This window comes from Equus quagga, chromosome 12 (genome assembly GCF_021613505.1).
Source record: "Equus quagga isolate Etosha38 chromosome 12, UCLA_HA_Equagga_1.0, whole genome shotgun sequence".
NCBI classification, from domain to species: Eukaryota; Metazoa; Chordata; class Mammalia; order Perissodactyla; family Equidae; genus Equus; species Equus quagga.
In genome coordinates this window covers 44,668,897-44,685,774 of record NC_060278.1, presented here as the reverse complement: position 1 = coordinate 44,685,774, position 16,878 = coordinate 44,668,897, and the positions used below count along the sequence as shown (strand labels likewise).

Below are 16,878 nucleotides of genomic sequence, written 5' to 3'. Positions count from 1 at the left end.
ATTTTAGAACCCTATCAGCAATAAATGGGAATTCCGATTTCTCCACATCCTCTACACTTGATATTGTCTGTCTTTTTGATTATAGCCATCCTAGTGGGTACAGTGTGATATCTCGTTGTGGTCTTGATTTGCATTTCCCTAATAACTACTGATGTTGAGCATCTTTTCATGTGCTTATTGACCATTTGTATATCTGCTCTAGAGAAATGTCTATTCAAATCCTTTGTCCATTTTTAACTGACTTGTCTTTTTATCACTGAGTTATAGGAATTCTTTATCTGGCTACAAGTCCTTTATCAGACACATGTTCAAATATTTTTCTCCCATTCTGTGGGTTGTCTTTTCACTTCCTTGATGGCATCCTTTGAAGCACAAAATTCTTAAATTTTGATACAGTCCGATTTATGTATATTTTCTCTGATTTTTTCTGCCTCGTGTGTTATATTTAAGAAAGCATTGATAAGTTTACAAAGATTTATACTTAAGTTTTCCTCTAAGAGATTTATAGTTTTAGCTCTTACATTTAGGTCTTTGATCCACATTTGAGTTAATTTTTATATATGTTATGCCTTAGGGGTCCAAGTTCACTCTTTTGCATGTGGCTCTCCAGTTGATCCAGCACTATTTGCTGAAAAGTTCAACAACTTTTTTTAGAATAAATTAAGAATTTATTCTTTTCAGGGCATTACTCTAGTTGGTGGTACCACTACCACTACCACCATCATCGCTAACTATTGAAATGAAAGCATAGTAAGTACCAGGCACTAGGTTGTGTGCCTGTGGCAATGTGATACTAAGATGAATAAGAAAAAACTATCTGTCCCTGAAGAATTCCAGTGGTAGAAAAAAAACAGACAGATTCAACAATGTGTGATATATATTCAAAAGAAGAAAGCGCCAGATGGTATGGGGACATACAGGTTGAGTGTCTATCCAGACTAGAGGAACACAAGAAAAGCTGTGGAGAAAGTAACATTTGAAAGGTTACCAGATGAGAAAAAAGAAGCAGGGCCATTTCAGGAAAAGGCAAGAGGCTTGAAGGCATTGGTGCCTTTAGAAAGCCCCAAGCAGTCCAGTATCTTGAACAGAAGAGATAAGGGAGAGGTAAACTGCAAGAGATATGCCTCAGGTGGGTAGAGAAGCCATAATATGAAAAAGCTTGCATATCAAACTAAGGAGTTTAGATTTTACTCTGAAGCTAACAAGAATTTTTAAGCAGGGGGGAAATGTGATAAAACTGTTACTTTGAAATTTTTAGACCAGTGGCCACACAAAAAGTGGATTAGAAAAGGGTAAAACTGGAGACACAAGAGACTACCTTAGAAAGTGTCTTGGCAAACAAGAAAGAAATGGTAAGGGCCTGAAATAAGGGAGAGCAGTGGATGCACTGAGATGGACTAGACAGGCAGCACCAACAGCAAAACTTACTAAGTAGAATGGGGACAAAGGAGAAGAACAAATCAGAGATAGTACCTAGAATCTTAGAATTATGAAGATATTAAGTTTGAGGTACTTAAAAGATATCTACTCAAAGATGTCTAAAAAGCATTAGATTCACAAGTCTGGAGCTCAAGAGACAGGTCTGATCACACAGTTAAAGAGGCACAATGAAAAAGGAGCAGAGACAAAAAGAAAACCAAAAGGAACATAGACAAAAATTTAGAGACTGAAAGTTCTCCTAATAATTTTATTAGTTCATGGTTTAACAAAAATAAGCATTTATTATTCTCCAAATGTACCTCCTGCACTATTTATATTCTACAATATATCTAATGAAAATACACTATAAAGAAATAGGTAATAGTAATAATTTTCACCCAAAGATATATTAAAACTTTTTCTTTATAATTGGACTACATGAAAATGATTTATAAGATGGTGTAGTTTTAGAAATGAGTAACTTGTTAGTATCACACTGTTTCAAAGTTATCATTTGTTACAATAGAGTCTGAAATATTAAATATAAAAGAACAAATCAAACTGAACAGAGAATTGTCAGGTACAGTATTTTAGTGGAAGTTCAATTTTTTTTTCTGCTTAGCAAGATTTGCCCTGAGCTAACATCTGTTGCCAATCTCCCTCTTTCTTTCTTTGACGAAGATTAGCCCTGAGCTAACATCTGTGCCAATCTTTCTCTACTTTATATGTGGGTCGCCACCACAGCATGGCTGATGAGTGGTGTAGATCTGTGCCGAGGATCTGAACCTGTGAACCCAGGCCACTGAAGTGGAGTGTGCCTAACTTAACCAATATGCCATGGGGCCAGCCCCAGAAATTCGATTTTTAAAATATTATTTACTATAAGAACTTTAAGTATTTTCATTTAAATGTTCAGTTACATTTACTTACCTAACAGGTTCATAAGGTTGGTCACATATGAAGAACCCTCTTCTCTGGAGTTGTATAATATCTCCTTTTTTCAAATCCTTAAGGCAGGGATCCCCCAGCATTAGTTCTTCATGCTGTAAAGATGACATAAGACCAAAATACGCTTTCTTAAAAATCAGAGCACTAAAACCAACTATAAAGTGCAAGTGGTTTTTCCAGTAGCTGGAATATTCCCATTCTAAACAGACATGTTAAAAACTTTACTCCTTAAGCACACACAGTCAAACAGTGAAGCATTAAAATAAATAACAGATTTATCGCATTTTAAAAAGTTAACATCTATAAACTGACAGGCTTCAGGAAATCTTTTAACTAACTTGACTGGTGTCCTTGCAGGTATAAGTACGTTTCCCACCATAAACACAAGCTACAATGCAAGCAGACCCAGCTGACAGGCAGGCTGGCAAAGCACTGAAGCACGAGGGCTCTCGAGCCAAGATGCCTGCGGTTGAATCCCAGCTCTACCATTTACTGTCTGTCCTCAGGCACCTTACTTAACCTCACAGTGCCTCAGTTTCTATCATCTGTAAAATGGAAACATTACTCTTCTACATCTTTTTATTTTAACAAAATTCTAGAAAATCTTTTCCACTTTATTTGAGAAACCAAATACTTAAAACTAATTTTAAAAATTCTAAGGAAAAGTTTACATAACAGGGAAAGATGACACATGGTTTCTTTTAGGAGGCTACCTTACTGTTCTTGTTGACATACTGCTTAAAGTCCTCATCTTTTCCCAGCACTGGCTTTGTGATCAAGTGTTCATAAGTGACGCAGACGGCTGGAACAGGAAGAGCACGTGCAGTCTCTGCAAGCCAAGTGATCTTAGTGGTTTTCTTGTAGTCTTTGTTCTCCAAATTCAATTTTGCATCAAGAGATACAATTTTTCCATCTGCATTTCTAGACATAAAATTGAAAACTGTTTAAAGAAAATAAACCATAACTGTCATAAATGCATTACTTTATTCTCTATCTGTAATAAATGGATAGGGAATTTTCTTTGAAAAAATTTGAAATCAAACATTTACTTGAGCTTCCAATATATGCCAGACATATAACAGTTAAGAGAGAAATAAAATATAACCCCTGTTATCAAGATATTAGTAATCTACTGGAGAACAGACCTACATATATCTGATGAAGAACATGAAATAAAATATAACCCCTGTTATCAAGATATTAGTAATCTACTGGAGAACAGACCTACATATATCTGATGAAGAACAAGAACATGTTTACAAACCTTAAAGTCACCTACAGGAAGCATTAGAAATCTAAAAAACTGTATTTTAAAACATTTAACAATTACTTGAAATCATATGTAATGACAGGACAGTTAAGATTTCAGAGTTTACATAAGTTAACCTTGGTATACTATATTCTTAACAACAAATTGCTAAGTGTAGCTCACTATAATAACTGGAAAGTTCATATTCATCATGAAGCAATCTTAAAGTAGATTTTAGGATAAAAAGTATGTTATATATACAATTCTGTCCAAAGGCTCTCTCTACCAGGCAACTGTAAAATGAGAATTAGATGACGAAAAGGAGACCTAAAGCATTAGAACTATTTTTATATCTTGATGCAGTAATTTTCAACATTGCAAGCAAAAGATAGCCTGATATCCTATTAATAAACAGGAACATATATGGAAGAAAATTTTAATATGTGTCCAGAATTTGCAGTATCTACGCCTGGGCAGATTTGCCAGTCAGCAACATGAGTGGCTCCAAATTAGGTAATTTTTCATAAATGACTAAACATAGAAGACCTTTCTTCCCTATTTACTTGAAAGCAAACAAAAAGTTCTTACCTGTGTATTTTAGTAATGTTGATGTTGCCCCAATTTATAAATGTAACCATCTCACCCTCTGACAACGTCTCTGCATCAGCACCTTCAATGAAAACTTTAGGACTATACCACACAGGCTTCAAGCCAACATCAGGATTCTGATTGATAATAAAAAGGAGAGTGTTGGTTGAAACAACAACTTATTGAACCCAGTACGCAAATTTATACATTCACTCATTTTATTTTTTAACCAAAAAGTTACCTGTGTTGGTTTAAATCCCAGCTCTGTGACACTGGGTCAGCCACTTGACCAAAAATGCTAATGGAGTTAGATGAGGCGGCCTGCCCCAGAGATTACCTCCAGCCTAAAACAATCATTCTTTGTTTTCAGAGTTAAGACAGTAGTATTTGTCACTTAGTGTCCCTCCAACCAGAATCTACTTTGCTATCCCCAGATTCTCATCGTTTTTGCAACAGAGAAAATAAAGTCCTTCCTGATCAGTCGTTGCAGAACATTCTAAAACAAATGTCACCTCAGCAGGAAATTTTGGACCTTTCTTATTTTAGAAGACAAATTTTAAATACACTATTACATATGCATAAATTTTCTGCCTTTTCAGTATGTATTATATGAAGAAGAAAAAGATCTGGGAATAAAAAGAATGCTGTATTTGTTAAATTTCAGTTTGTGTTTCAATTTTGTTTTCAGAATTCAAAAGAAAAAGTCTAAGGCGATCCTTTGAAATAAATGTTAAACAGCATATGCTTAATAATCATTCAATGAATGCACCAATGCATGTGAGAAAAATGAGTGTAACAACTTATATTACACTAGGCTCAGAATAGAATACTGACAAGGCTAAATATAGAAGGACATTTTGTGAGGGAAATAAGGACAATTCCACAGATCAAATTGAGTAATCGTCATCATTTAAAGTGTTTCCTAATCAATTATTTCTTTAACTATTACTTATTATTACTTATTATTCTTTAACTATTAACTAAGCTATGTGATCACACTGTCATTTTAATAAATAAGCACCCTTTAAAAGTTTTATTCTCACCATTCAAATTTTAAGCCATTCAGAAAGTTTCACATTTAAGCTGACTGTAGTGGGTGATATGATACATCAGACACCACCAGTCACCTGGTTGAACCAGTCAGATGTAAGATAAAGGCAAAGCCAAATCAGTCAATCACACACACACACACACACACATCCCAAATCTTATTAGGGTTCCCCTTAAAAAAATTCAAATCTTTGAAATTAAAAAATAGATACGGTCATACATAGAAAAGCAATCACATAAAGCTACAACTTAGAATATTTATAGCTCTTCTTGATACATATTATCTTAAATGTAAGTCCATGTCCATATCATAGTTATGAATAAGGTTTGAGTATATTAGACTAGAAATATGTGAGTGAGTTAGTCTATGAACATAATCTTCGCTATATAATGAATATATTTACAGACAACTCACAAAGCTGGAATAAAAGGACCTATTTCTGCTTCAAGACTGTCAACCAAGCAGTCATGACTAACCTAGAGGAAAATCATAGCTTAACTAAGAGGAACTTCTTGCTCCTGTATTTAAGATTTATATTCTGAATTTAGACGGACACATAGCATTTGCACTTCACTGATATTTTCTAAAACAAAGCAAACAGCAGTGTGATAGACTCTGGACTCAAGCTGTGATTCAGTGTTACTGGGTCTAATGTTCTGGCTTAAAGACAAAGGAAACAGTTAGCAAATAACTTAGTTAACAGAGAATGCACCTCAGCTTCCATATAAAGAAAAGAGCATGAATTATAATATCTCCTCCTTCAAAATGACTCCAGCAAGAGACAAATTCTCTATCTCTACAGAACAAAAAATAGGCAGTAGCTGAGTATACAGTGTAATAATGCTGTGAATTATTACTAAAACAAATTTCTTCAGCAAGAAATCCACAAAAATATTTACTTTGATCAGTACCAAAATCTGACAAATAACGTTGAGTAGAAAATGATCACAAAAGCATTCTATTGCCACCAAAGCACACTTTCCCCTTTCTTATCCTGTTCCTCCTTTTAATAGAAAGAATAAGACTGGTGAAACTGCAGGGCAACCTTTGGGTGCTTGGCTACTTCTTTCATCTCCTCCTGAGCTTCAGGGACGTTGACCAGGACCACTTCTTTCTTCAGTAATGCAACATACCGAGGAGCCACTGGGTCAATAACCTGCAACAAACGCATCTTCGTGTCAAAACATTTAGATATTTCTTTTAAACTTCTTAAATAAATTAAATAATAGCACAGGAATAGTAACTGGCTTTCTTTGTTACTGCATTTACTAATTTTTTGGTTTACCTGCTAACCCTTCTCTAACATCTAACTGTCAAGTAGGAAAAAAAAAAAAGCAATCAGAAATGAAGACTACATGAAGGCTTTAGAGTTCCTTCCCAAGAATAACTGCTGATAAGTGAAAAGAAACTACTTAGTTAAAGCATAATATTGGAAACATTTTAAAAATAATTTTTAACTCTCTTATTAGAAGGTGAGGAAAAATTATCCCGTGGGGTTATATATTAATCTACTAGTAAATCTGATATCCAATCTTGTATTGTTGGAGAAGTCCATTTTGAAGGAACACAGACAATATTTTAGTATCATCTTCTATAATCAGTGTTAGGCAATGCATAACCATCAAAAGCAAAATAGCATTAGGTCACTATAATAAGGCAATTCTGCAGATTAAAAACAAGATATTTCTACTGGTCTGCATACTATACACATAGGGACTACTGCATTCCCAGTACCTAGCAAGGGCCTGTCATATACAGGTAATTGATAAATATTTGCAGATTAACTGAATGAATGGTGGTACTCATTATGCTCTAACCTACTCTACCTTGACAACAGGAGTAGCATCCCCTTCTGGATCTGATGTATTTTTCTCATTTCACTGTTCAATTTAAAATTGTCCATGATGACCAAGCACAACAGCACTGTTTAGACACTAAATAAAGCATATGGAAGGAAACTACAGACAGAAGCAAATGTAGAGTCAAACGGCTAAGTAAAGTAATGGAAGTTTTCTTCCTATTGGAAGGATGCAGGAGGTAGTGGTGTGGCTGTGTTTGTTTTGTTTTGTATTGGGTTTTTTGTTGCTGCCATTGTTTGGTTGGTTTTTTTGTTTGCTTCGAGAGTATTTTTCAGCTTCTGAAAGGAATGATACTGTAGAAATCCTGAATGAACTCAGAGAAGAAACCATCCTCAGAGGGTCATTCATAAAAGTTTGAAAAGCTATTTAACTTCCCCTTGTCTGCTACTCCTCATCTGCTATATTTCATGCCAGTACTAAAATAGCACCTGCCTCTCTCTAAACTGACTGTTTTACTCTTTATTTCCTTGAGGCTTCAAGGTCATTCCTAGTTAAGGATTCCTTCTTTCAATTAAGCTAGCATGACCAAAGATTTAATTTGTGACTACTCAGTTCCGTATTATAAGAGAGTAAGATACAATTTCTTTAAAGAAGCTAAAACCAGACAACCCACCCTGAGAAACTTACTTCAGTTCACTATAGCCCAGTTTCCTCAACTGGCAACAAGAGTAAGAGACTTTCTCACACTTGAATAATTATAATAATCACTTAGGGCATTGGCTAGCACAGATTTTTAGGCTACTTAACCCTAAAGGATTTACAATTCTAATGGTCTGAAGTAAAGTCTGAAAATCTATTTTTAACAAGCATTCCAGAGAATGGTTAGGATCAGACAAGTTTGGGAAACCTTGGATTAAAAGATTTAAGAAGTCTTTTTTATATAAAATTATATAATTCTAAAAATCTATGGATCAGTGGTTTTCAAATTACTCCTAAAAGTCCTATGGAGTTGCCCTGGTAGACACCAAGCAGAGGGGGAAGGATAGGCATGGGACTGAGGGAACAGGACTCCAGACCCCTTAACACACTTTAACCAAACAGCTACACTTTTGTTTATTGGGGTTTACTGAAAACTTGTTCATTTGAAGGAAGACTTTCCTGATTTAGGGGCAGGGAGAGAAGTCTCTACATGCTTTAATTTATTAGCTGGGGACAGATGCAAGTTGGGATGGCTGGGACGAGAGTTGAGGAAAAAAATGTTATATTATAATACCACTGAAATACTAACACAAATATTTAAAATAACGCAGTAAATAAAGGTTGATGGAGGCAAATAATAGCTCTGAAATGCATACCTTAAAGCTGTGACTCTTCCTCCTTGACTGAAAAGTTTAAATCTTAACACTCACATACAACCAAGAAGAAAATTAGCGAGGTTAATACAGAGTAAGCTATTGAAATGTTTCCTATTAGCATCAAGGTAGATTTTTTTAATGTAACTAGATATGCTCCATTTAATTATGATACAGAAAAATTATGTACTAGTTTCCTATTAAGATGAAAAGTCAGGGTAAGAAAACAAAGATCATAGTATTTTCAGAGGGATGTTGAGATTGATAACCACGCCACATCTCACTGTCTCCTTCACCTCTTTCTCCCTTCTTTTCTTCACCATGTACAACACGCTATAAATAAAGCTCTTTCTCTAAAAAAGCATGTAATTAAAGAACTCCAGCTAATCTGGAACTAATGCCCTTGTCTTTTAGCAGAAGATGTTTTAAAAAAAATGCTAAGCTACTAAGAGTGGAAGAGTGTCCAAAGAATGATGTTTTAGTTCTGTCCTTAATAGTTACTTCACAATGCCAGGGCCTTAAATTCAGTTCACTGATGCTTCTTCATTTAAATTTTATTTGCAGAGCTTGGAAAGAAAGAACAAGCTACAAAATAACAAAGTAGTAATTAGAGACTGAATGTGACATGAGTCATAAATAAGAGATCTGTAGCTCAAGGGTCAGAGGAAATAGGAAAGTGAAGGAAGTGTAGGGAGATGTCATGAAGGCCAGCAATAGAAATAAAAAGGTACATGATCAGAATGAGTTCATTTTTACTATCAATCAAAATTTTAAACTGTGCTATGTTTTTAAGATGGTGCTTGATGATTAAAGATGCCACAGACTTAAGAATAAACAAAGCAAACTGGAAAATACTCATGTACTTTCACTCCCTCCCACACCCCCACTAAAAAAGACAGGCAGGGCTTGGTTTTGTTTAAAGGCACAAACCCAGAAGAATCAGTAGAATAAGAGAGGAAACAACAGCAACAAAATTCTGGAAGCTGAAAAACATAGGGAAACCACTCTCTGCTCCATACAACCAGGTAACTGCCTCTCTCCTACACCCACAAAAGAATGGAAATTTACTCTGTGAAAAAGAGGGTGTCTAGATCCCAGCAGACACCAGAAATAGCTGAAGGTGAGGATACCACACTGAGACAAGGGGATTAAGTGAATGTAAGATACTAGAGGAAAGGCTTCCAGCAGTCTGCCCCCATGTGGCTCCAAAACCCTGGCAGTCAGGCCTTCACACTTCAGACAAGTGATTAAAAAGAAATTCCTCTGGAAAAACTACCTAAACTAAGAGATAAGATACAAAGTCACTGACATGGAGGTTCTCCAGCTAAATGGCCTATCATCCTAAATTGTCAGATCGTCCTATATTGAAGCTCAGTGGACAAGCCCAACTCTTCCTCTTTGGGCTTCCACTCTTTTAGTCCCCATGACAAATATGAGCAGAGAATCAAGGCTAATCTGAGAAAAGCCTTTAATATGAAAGAAAAACCACAATAAACAGCCTACAGGAAAGAGATGTTATAAGAAAAAAGTACTATTAATGTTAATATTACAACCATGAAACAGGAACAGGAAGTTATTTTGAAAATTCAGAGAACCAAAGAGAAATCTTAGAAATACAACAGTATAAATGAAAAACTCAATAGTAGGGTGGGTGGGAAGAAAAAGTTGAACAGGTCTATCAGAAAGCAGAGCCAAAAGATGAGATGGAAAATAAGACAGCAAATAAAATTTGAGGACTAGTCCAGGAGGCTCAACATCTGCTCAAAACAAGTTCCAAAGAGAAGAAAGCACAGTAGAAAACAAAGAAAGAATTCAAGAAAATTTCCAAGAACTAGAGGAATGGGTTTCCAGGCTGGAAGCCACAGGTTCTTCCAATGGATATGGATGAAAACAGAGTCACATCCCATCACATCACTATGAAATTTCAAAGTGAAAAAACAGGTCATATACAAGGGTGGTCTCAAAAAGCTTCTTCATCCCAGGTCTCTCTTCTCAGAGAGCTACCAAAGGATACGGTAGAGCAAAGAAAGAAGATAATAAAAAGAGAAGGAAGATCTGAGAACCAGATGATCTATCACAGAACAAAAGCAAAAGGAATTCCCAGGATGATGACAAAGACTGACTTGAGAAGACAGCTGTGCTTCAGAAGTTAACAGGCTACTAATCTACATCAGAGCAGAGCAGCACAGAAGGCTCTGGCAGAGATGTCTCCAAGATGTAACTGAAAAAACAACTGAGGTATGTGAACATTTTGGTAGGAAATTTTGACAACTTTTGGAGAATCTGAGACAGAATGAGAAACTAAACAAACTGGAGGGGGAGGGGGACAATTGACTACAAGAAAACTAACAAGTTATGAGAAAAAGTTAAGAGACCTAAACCCTCATCTTCCACTGTGGGAAGTCAACTGATAATGCCTAAATCTAAAAAATCAAGAAGGAGCAATACACGTATCTCATTTAGATATATGGATAAATCTAAAAGAGCTGAAAATTATTCTTCTAGGGAGAGAAAATGGAAGGAAAGAAGATATGAGAATATGCTGTTATCTTAACAGACCCTATAGAATTCTCTGAGGATAGTGAAATATTTCATATGTGAAACTAATGTACAACTTTATTAAAACTTAAAACCTTTAAAAATTGGATTATTAATGAGAAGTACACCAATGTTAACTTTGCCTGTAAATTCTACTTGTATTTATTATTAGTAACTGCAGCAACAGAAAGAACCAATTAATAATTCCTTTATGTGTCAAAAAAACTGACTGAACACAAAAGACTAAATAAAATAAATTCAAGACACATGCGAGACAAGCAACTATTTTTTGAGGCAAGGCATCAGCACAATCAAGCAGCAATACCAAAAAAGAACGTACAGAACACAATCACAGAAACCACAGTTTAAAACATGGCATTTTAATGATTTGCCTTATTATAGTGTCTAAGCATCTGCTTCCAATTAGTAATTAACAATGTCAATATGCAGTATTCCTCATTTGACTTTCATTTAAGAAACAATTAAGAAAAAAGCTAGATTCAGTAAGACACAGGAATTATGACTAATGAACCTTCAATACAACTCAATGAAATACGTAACTTTAAAACTCTTATGTCCTCTCAGTGCACAAGGGAACAGCAGAATGGAGTTAGCCAAATCTTCCCTTTGCCACTAAGAAAACCAGAGGACATGTTTTTTAAAAATAGGAATAATGCATGTTCAAAGGGTTTGTACAAGAAAATCTTTTATATAAATGTGATTGTGCTTCAAAGCTGTATAACATCTCAAGTTATAACATGTAATATGCTAAAAGCTATGTGCTAAGTAAGGCAAATAAAAGCATTAAGTAATACCTTCTTACAGAGAGCTCGCAGCTTGAAAGCAGAAAAATGAAATGCAGAGTGTTCATAAGAAATTTAAGGAAAAAACTGTTACCGTTTCCCATCACTCCAAGTTTGTTTGTTTTAATCACTGTTACTTGTTTGGTATAGTTAATTGGCTTAATGCTCTTTATTTGTTTAAAAAAGGAAAACATTCCATTTTCCTGAAAGTCTGCACAATGGTAATACTCTCCACAAATTTTCCCTACCATGAGCACACTAATGAATTCTACACATAATATACTATTCAGGAGTTAGGCATGAGAAAAGGACCAAGAAACAAAACATGTACCTTTTTGTTAAATGCCCAAATTTTGTCCCATTCCATATTCACAACTGAACGTGAGGAACCCTAGAAAAAAAAATAAATGACTTAAAGGGCAAGAAGTATTAATTAGAATATTTTCTTTATCTTAAGCATATTACAAAAAATAAATCCAATAAATACTTGCAAGTTTACTTCCACTGGAATATAAAACTTAGTATGTACAAACTAATATGGTTACCCTGAATAGTTAGAGTCAACAGCCACATACTTCACTAGGTAAAAAAACTACAGCTGCCTTTGTCCAAACCTAGCTTAGGAGTTTAGGACATTTTCAATTTTCCACTATTACAAACAATGATAAACATACTCCTTTTTTAAAACACTATTCTGCCCTTGCATTATAAGGAATAAACGAGGAACAGAAAGAACAACGGAAATAATTAAGATTAAAGAGATATTAACAGACACTTGAAAATTCAAACAGAGAAGCTGGAAAGGAAACTCACCTGAGCAGCAATAAACTGTTTCAGCCCTTCAACTGTCATCCCTCTTCTAAGGACACCACGAACCGTCGGAAATCTTGGGTCATCCCTGGAAAATTTTTAAGCACCAAGATTTTTTTAATGTGTAGATGCAAGAGAATACAAAATATGTTAATGAATAAGAAATTATACTCATGTGCCACATTAATGATGTTTTGGTCAATGATGGACCACATACATGACGGTGGTCCCACCTGACTAGTACCATATAGCTGAGGTGTGTAGTAGGCTATACATGGAGGTGTGTGTAAGTAAGTACACTCTGTGATCTTCTCACAACGACAAAATTGCCTAACAACATATTTCTCAGAACGTATTCCCGTGATTAAGCACCACATGCCTGAATACACAGCTTGTTAAATATCTGGACTAAGAGCCAGTTACACTGATTGGATACATCACAATACCAGTGAGCTCAAGTTCACAGAAGAGGAAAACTGCTTGGTAGTGAAATATTGCTCAGTAAAATACACGTACTACTAGAAATAATAAAAGCACATTTGAAAAAAGACACAAAGGTGACATCTTCAAATATGGAACAAACATTAAAACATGCTTACTTTTTATTTAACAAACATTAAGGTCCCTATTCTACGTATGATCATAAGAATCAGATAAGAGATGGTAACATGTTATCAGTGTACAAATATAATTTATAAAGCCTTTTGGGTTGTAAAAAATATGTATGTTGGTTATTAATATTATGCAAAGATTTGCAAGCTTCAGTAAGTCTGCAATGATATCCTTTGTATGGGGCCCAAAATAAACTTGCCTTTTGTCAAATTCAGCTCCACAGTAAAACAGTATAAAATACACATTATTCAACAAATACTTAACATATGTCACGACTATGTAAAGCAATATCAATTAGTATACACATTCTGGTTAATTCAGGTAAAAAAACATTCTTAGACTTATGAACATGGTAACCCATCTGAACAGGTTTCAATAATACAGATACTTGGCTACAAAATCACTTTAATTTTTATATTCATCTGTCTCACAGAAATCCCATATAGGTTATTAATATGCTACAGAGATTTTCAAACATTTTCTAGGTGCTGAATCCTCTGGGCAAGAGCTCCACAAGGTGGGTCTTCACCACCAAGGCAGACACCATTTATGTCTTCACCTTAACTCAGGGCATTGTGGCCTTCCTGAGACCCGGGCAAAAAGAAAAACCTCAGAGGCTCAGCAGAGTGTGGAGAGTGGTAACCAGATCTATGAAGGACCAGACAGTCACAACCACTTTTCTACTGGATGCAATAAAGACCAGGACCAGAAACTCTCCAGGCCCACGTATTCCACTTCCTCCCATCCATCCTCCCTACCCCTCAAAGCAGTTTAAAAATCACTGATACACCACGTCCTTACTTGCTTTCAATTACAGGTAACAGTAAACATACCATCCATCTACTAGTCCTTCGTTGACAAACCACGTGAGTTTTCTTTTGGACAGCACTGTGTTGTTAAGATTTAGTCGACTATATTCCCAAATATATGGCTTTCTTATGCCTAAAGCTTCAATAATCCAATAGAACTGCTCATCTCTGTCATGGTATTCTGTTGTTCTCAGGGCATGTGTAACACCTTCAATGCTGTCAACTATGGGGCAGGCAAAATCGTACGTTGGATAAACACTAGGAAAGAAAGGAATGTTTTGAAAATCAACATGAAGCTTTTACCCTTTCCATCTTAGACTAGGCATTATAAGCAGCAATACCAGTTTAAAATACAACTATGTACAAGAATTTTATCAGTCTTTGAAGACAATGAATCAGTTATCCACTCAACATTCAAACAAAAAAAGCAAAGTTGCAATTTAATAGACACTTTGGTATTGGTGTAGCAAATTCTACAATCATACTTCTGTAATGGCCAATGTATATCATGGTAGGAAGCAATAAACAATATACATAATCATTATGAGGGAATTTACTTCTTCAATCTTAATCCTGCACTCACGTAAATCCCTAAGCTTAATACCTTTGTAATTAAATGCATTCAAGAACAAAGGGTTTTCCCCTCTAACAAGTAAAAGAGAAGAAAATTACTAGGTTAATTAAAACTCCATTTAAAGTAGAATAGTCTTAAAAACAATTTCTACCTAAAATAATGTACACAATGCACATGCAATTTCAATTTTAATTTAAAAAATATATTACTACTGCATTATGCCTTCTAATTTGTTTTTTTTAGGAAGATTAGCCCTGAGCTAACATCTGTGCCCATCCTCCTCTACTTTACATGTGGGATGCCTACCACAGCATGGCCTGCCAAGCAGTGCCATGTCCGCACCCGGGATCCGAACCGGCAAGCCCCGGGCCGCCAAAGGGGAACATGCACACTTAACCAGTGCACCATCAGGCCTGCCCCTGCTTTCTAATTTTTAAGATACAACTTCATTGAGATGCTCCTGCATTATGCTTTGCAATTATTTGATACTGAAAATGTGTATCCAAATTCACTTTTCCAAATGTATTCAAAGTATTTGCTTGGTAAAACAAGGAGCAATCACCCTGTTAAAAATAAAGAAAATACATATGCACATGCAACCACATACGTAAGTGTTTGTCTATATATATGGACACACACATCTACACTCACAAGTTTAATGAAAGTCACATTAGCTAACCAGGTAATCATTTACATTCACCAATCTCTTCAAGTTATAATTCAGCATTTATATGTAGTAGGCTTCCTCAAAGTATAAGAAAATATATTCTATGGTTACTTTATAAAGTAAATTAACAGGGGGTGGGAGGGTAGCCATTTAAAGAAAAAAATTTGTTATCTAGAAAACGAACTGAAACTAGAGAAAACACGATACATTATTGTATTGTTCGTATTTCTGTAAATTTTCAATTCTATCACATTTATGAATCAATTTATGTCCAGGAGAATCACAGTTTATAATAGGAAGAGAAGTATCTTCATCTAAAGATATATACTACAGTACACCCGATCAATACATATAAAAAGCTATTTTAGGCAGACTCAGTGACTTTTATATTCAGAGTGATCATAGAAATAACTTAGTTTAACTCAAATCAATAGGTGAGCAAATAGCCTGAGAGGCTACGTGCTCTACTGAAAGTCAGTCAACCTGTGCATGAGCAAAGATCCAGGTCTCTTGACTAGTCTGCATCTACTCCGTGTTTACAGAGAGCACCAAAGTAAAACCATGGTAGGCCACCTGGCATAATGAAAGAGACACACTTACTTGTATTTATTTCCAGTTCTTGGGTGTGGTTGAATTTTGCAGCGATAAAGTGTCGGGTCCCTCATGCATCCATTGTTACTACTCATGTCAATTTTTGCTCGCAAACAGCAGGACTGACCAAATTGGCTCCCTTTTTTCATTTCTTCCCACATTTGTAGATTCTTCTCAATAGCTATAAAATGATAGTTATATCACAGTTTATCTAACATATTACTAACCTGGTTGAATTCAAATTATTTTAATAGTCCTGCAATTTGATACAAAATTTCATGTTCCCATTATAAGCACACTGTTAGTTTAAAAGTACTGTAACAATTTCAATATCTGGTGCCAAGAGTAAATCCATCATTTTTTTATGAAGAAGTCTCACAAAATACTTAGGAAACGTCCTCTATAAATACATTTAGAAGTCAAGTCAATACATTCCCCTGATGTAGTACTGAATAAGGGGAAGAGAGGAGGTACCAGGCCTGAAGGCTTCTCTCATTCAGTGTTTCCCAGTTTCCTGTCATGGCACAACTGCCTCCCACCCTCCAATTTAACACTGTGCCTTTGAAGCAGAAGCATTCTGTTCTTTTGCCGCCTCACGCCCAGGGGACAGACCGGTTTGGCCCAGCCCATGGGGCCCACAGGCGTCGGCGCTGCAGCCCGTGCCCATCTGAAGAACACGGCTCGGGCTGAGAGCCTGAGCCCGTGGGCTCCCTGAAAGCCCCTCAGTCATTCCAGTGGGAAGCAGGATACTCTCGGATCCGAGAAAACAAGATGACAGAAAACAGATGGTGATGTAAGTATAATTCCAGAAGAAAGAACTCTATATCCCAAGTGATTAGGGTCCTACCTATGTCAGAATGTTGAAAACCCATCCCATATGGATAAAAAAGAACTGTTAATGATTCTCTGTGGAAACTACTGGAGATATGATGGACACTCCACCTGCCCTGAAAAAAATCAAGTTAGGGCTAAAAGTCCAGTTGTTAACTATCTTTGAAAATGTAGAGAAAAGGGAGGAAGGGAAGGAGGGAGGAGGGGAGGAAAGGAGGAAAGGAGGAAGGGAGGAAG

At 35.8% G+C, this 16,878-nt stretch overlaps 1 protein-coding gene across 1 annotated transcript in view; it reads right to left on the bottom strand.

Moving 5' to 3' along the window:
- The window catches only part of EPRS1 (glutamyl-prolyl-tRNA synthetase 1), a 71,384-nt gene that overhangs the window by 36,581 nt on the left and 17,925 nt on the right, over positions 1-16,878 (bottom strand). The window contains exons 9-16 of the mRNA XM_046678862.1: positions 15,820-15,991; positions 14,003-14,236; positions 12,561-12,645; positions 12,079-12,138; positions 6,301-6,411; positions 4,205-4,341; positions 3,081-3,288; positions 2,350-2,462 (exon numbers count right to left, since the gene is read on the bottom strand). Of these exons, the coding sequence (XP_046534818.1) occupies positions 2,350-2,462; positions 3,081-3,288; positions 4,205-4,341; positions 6,301-6,411; positions 12,079-12,138; positions 12,561-12,645; positions 14,003-14,236; positions 15,820-15,991 (1,120 nt within the window). The remainder of the gene's footprint in view (positions 1-2,349; positions 2,463-3,080; positions 3,289-4,204; positions 4,342-6,300; positions 6,412-12,078; positions 12,139-12,560; positions 12,646-14,002; positions 14,237-15,819; positions 15,992-16,878) is intronic.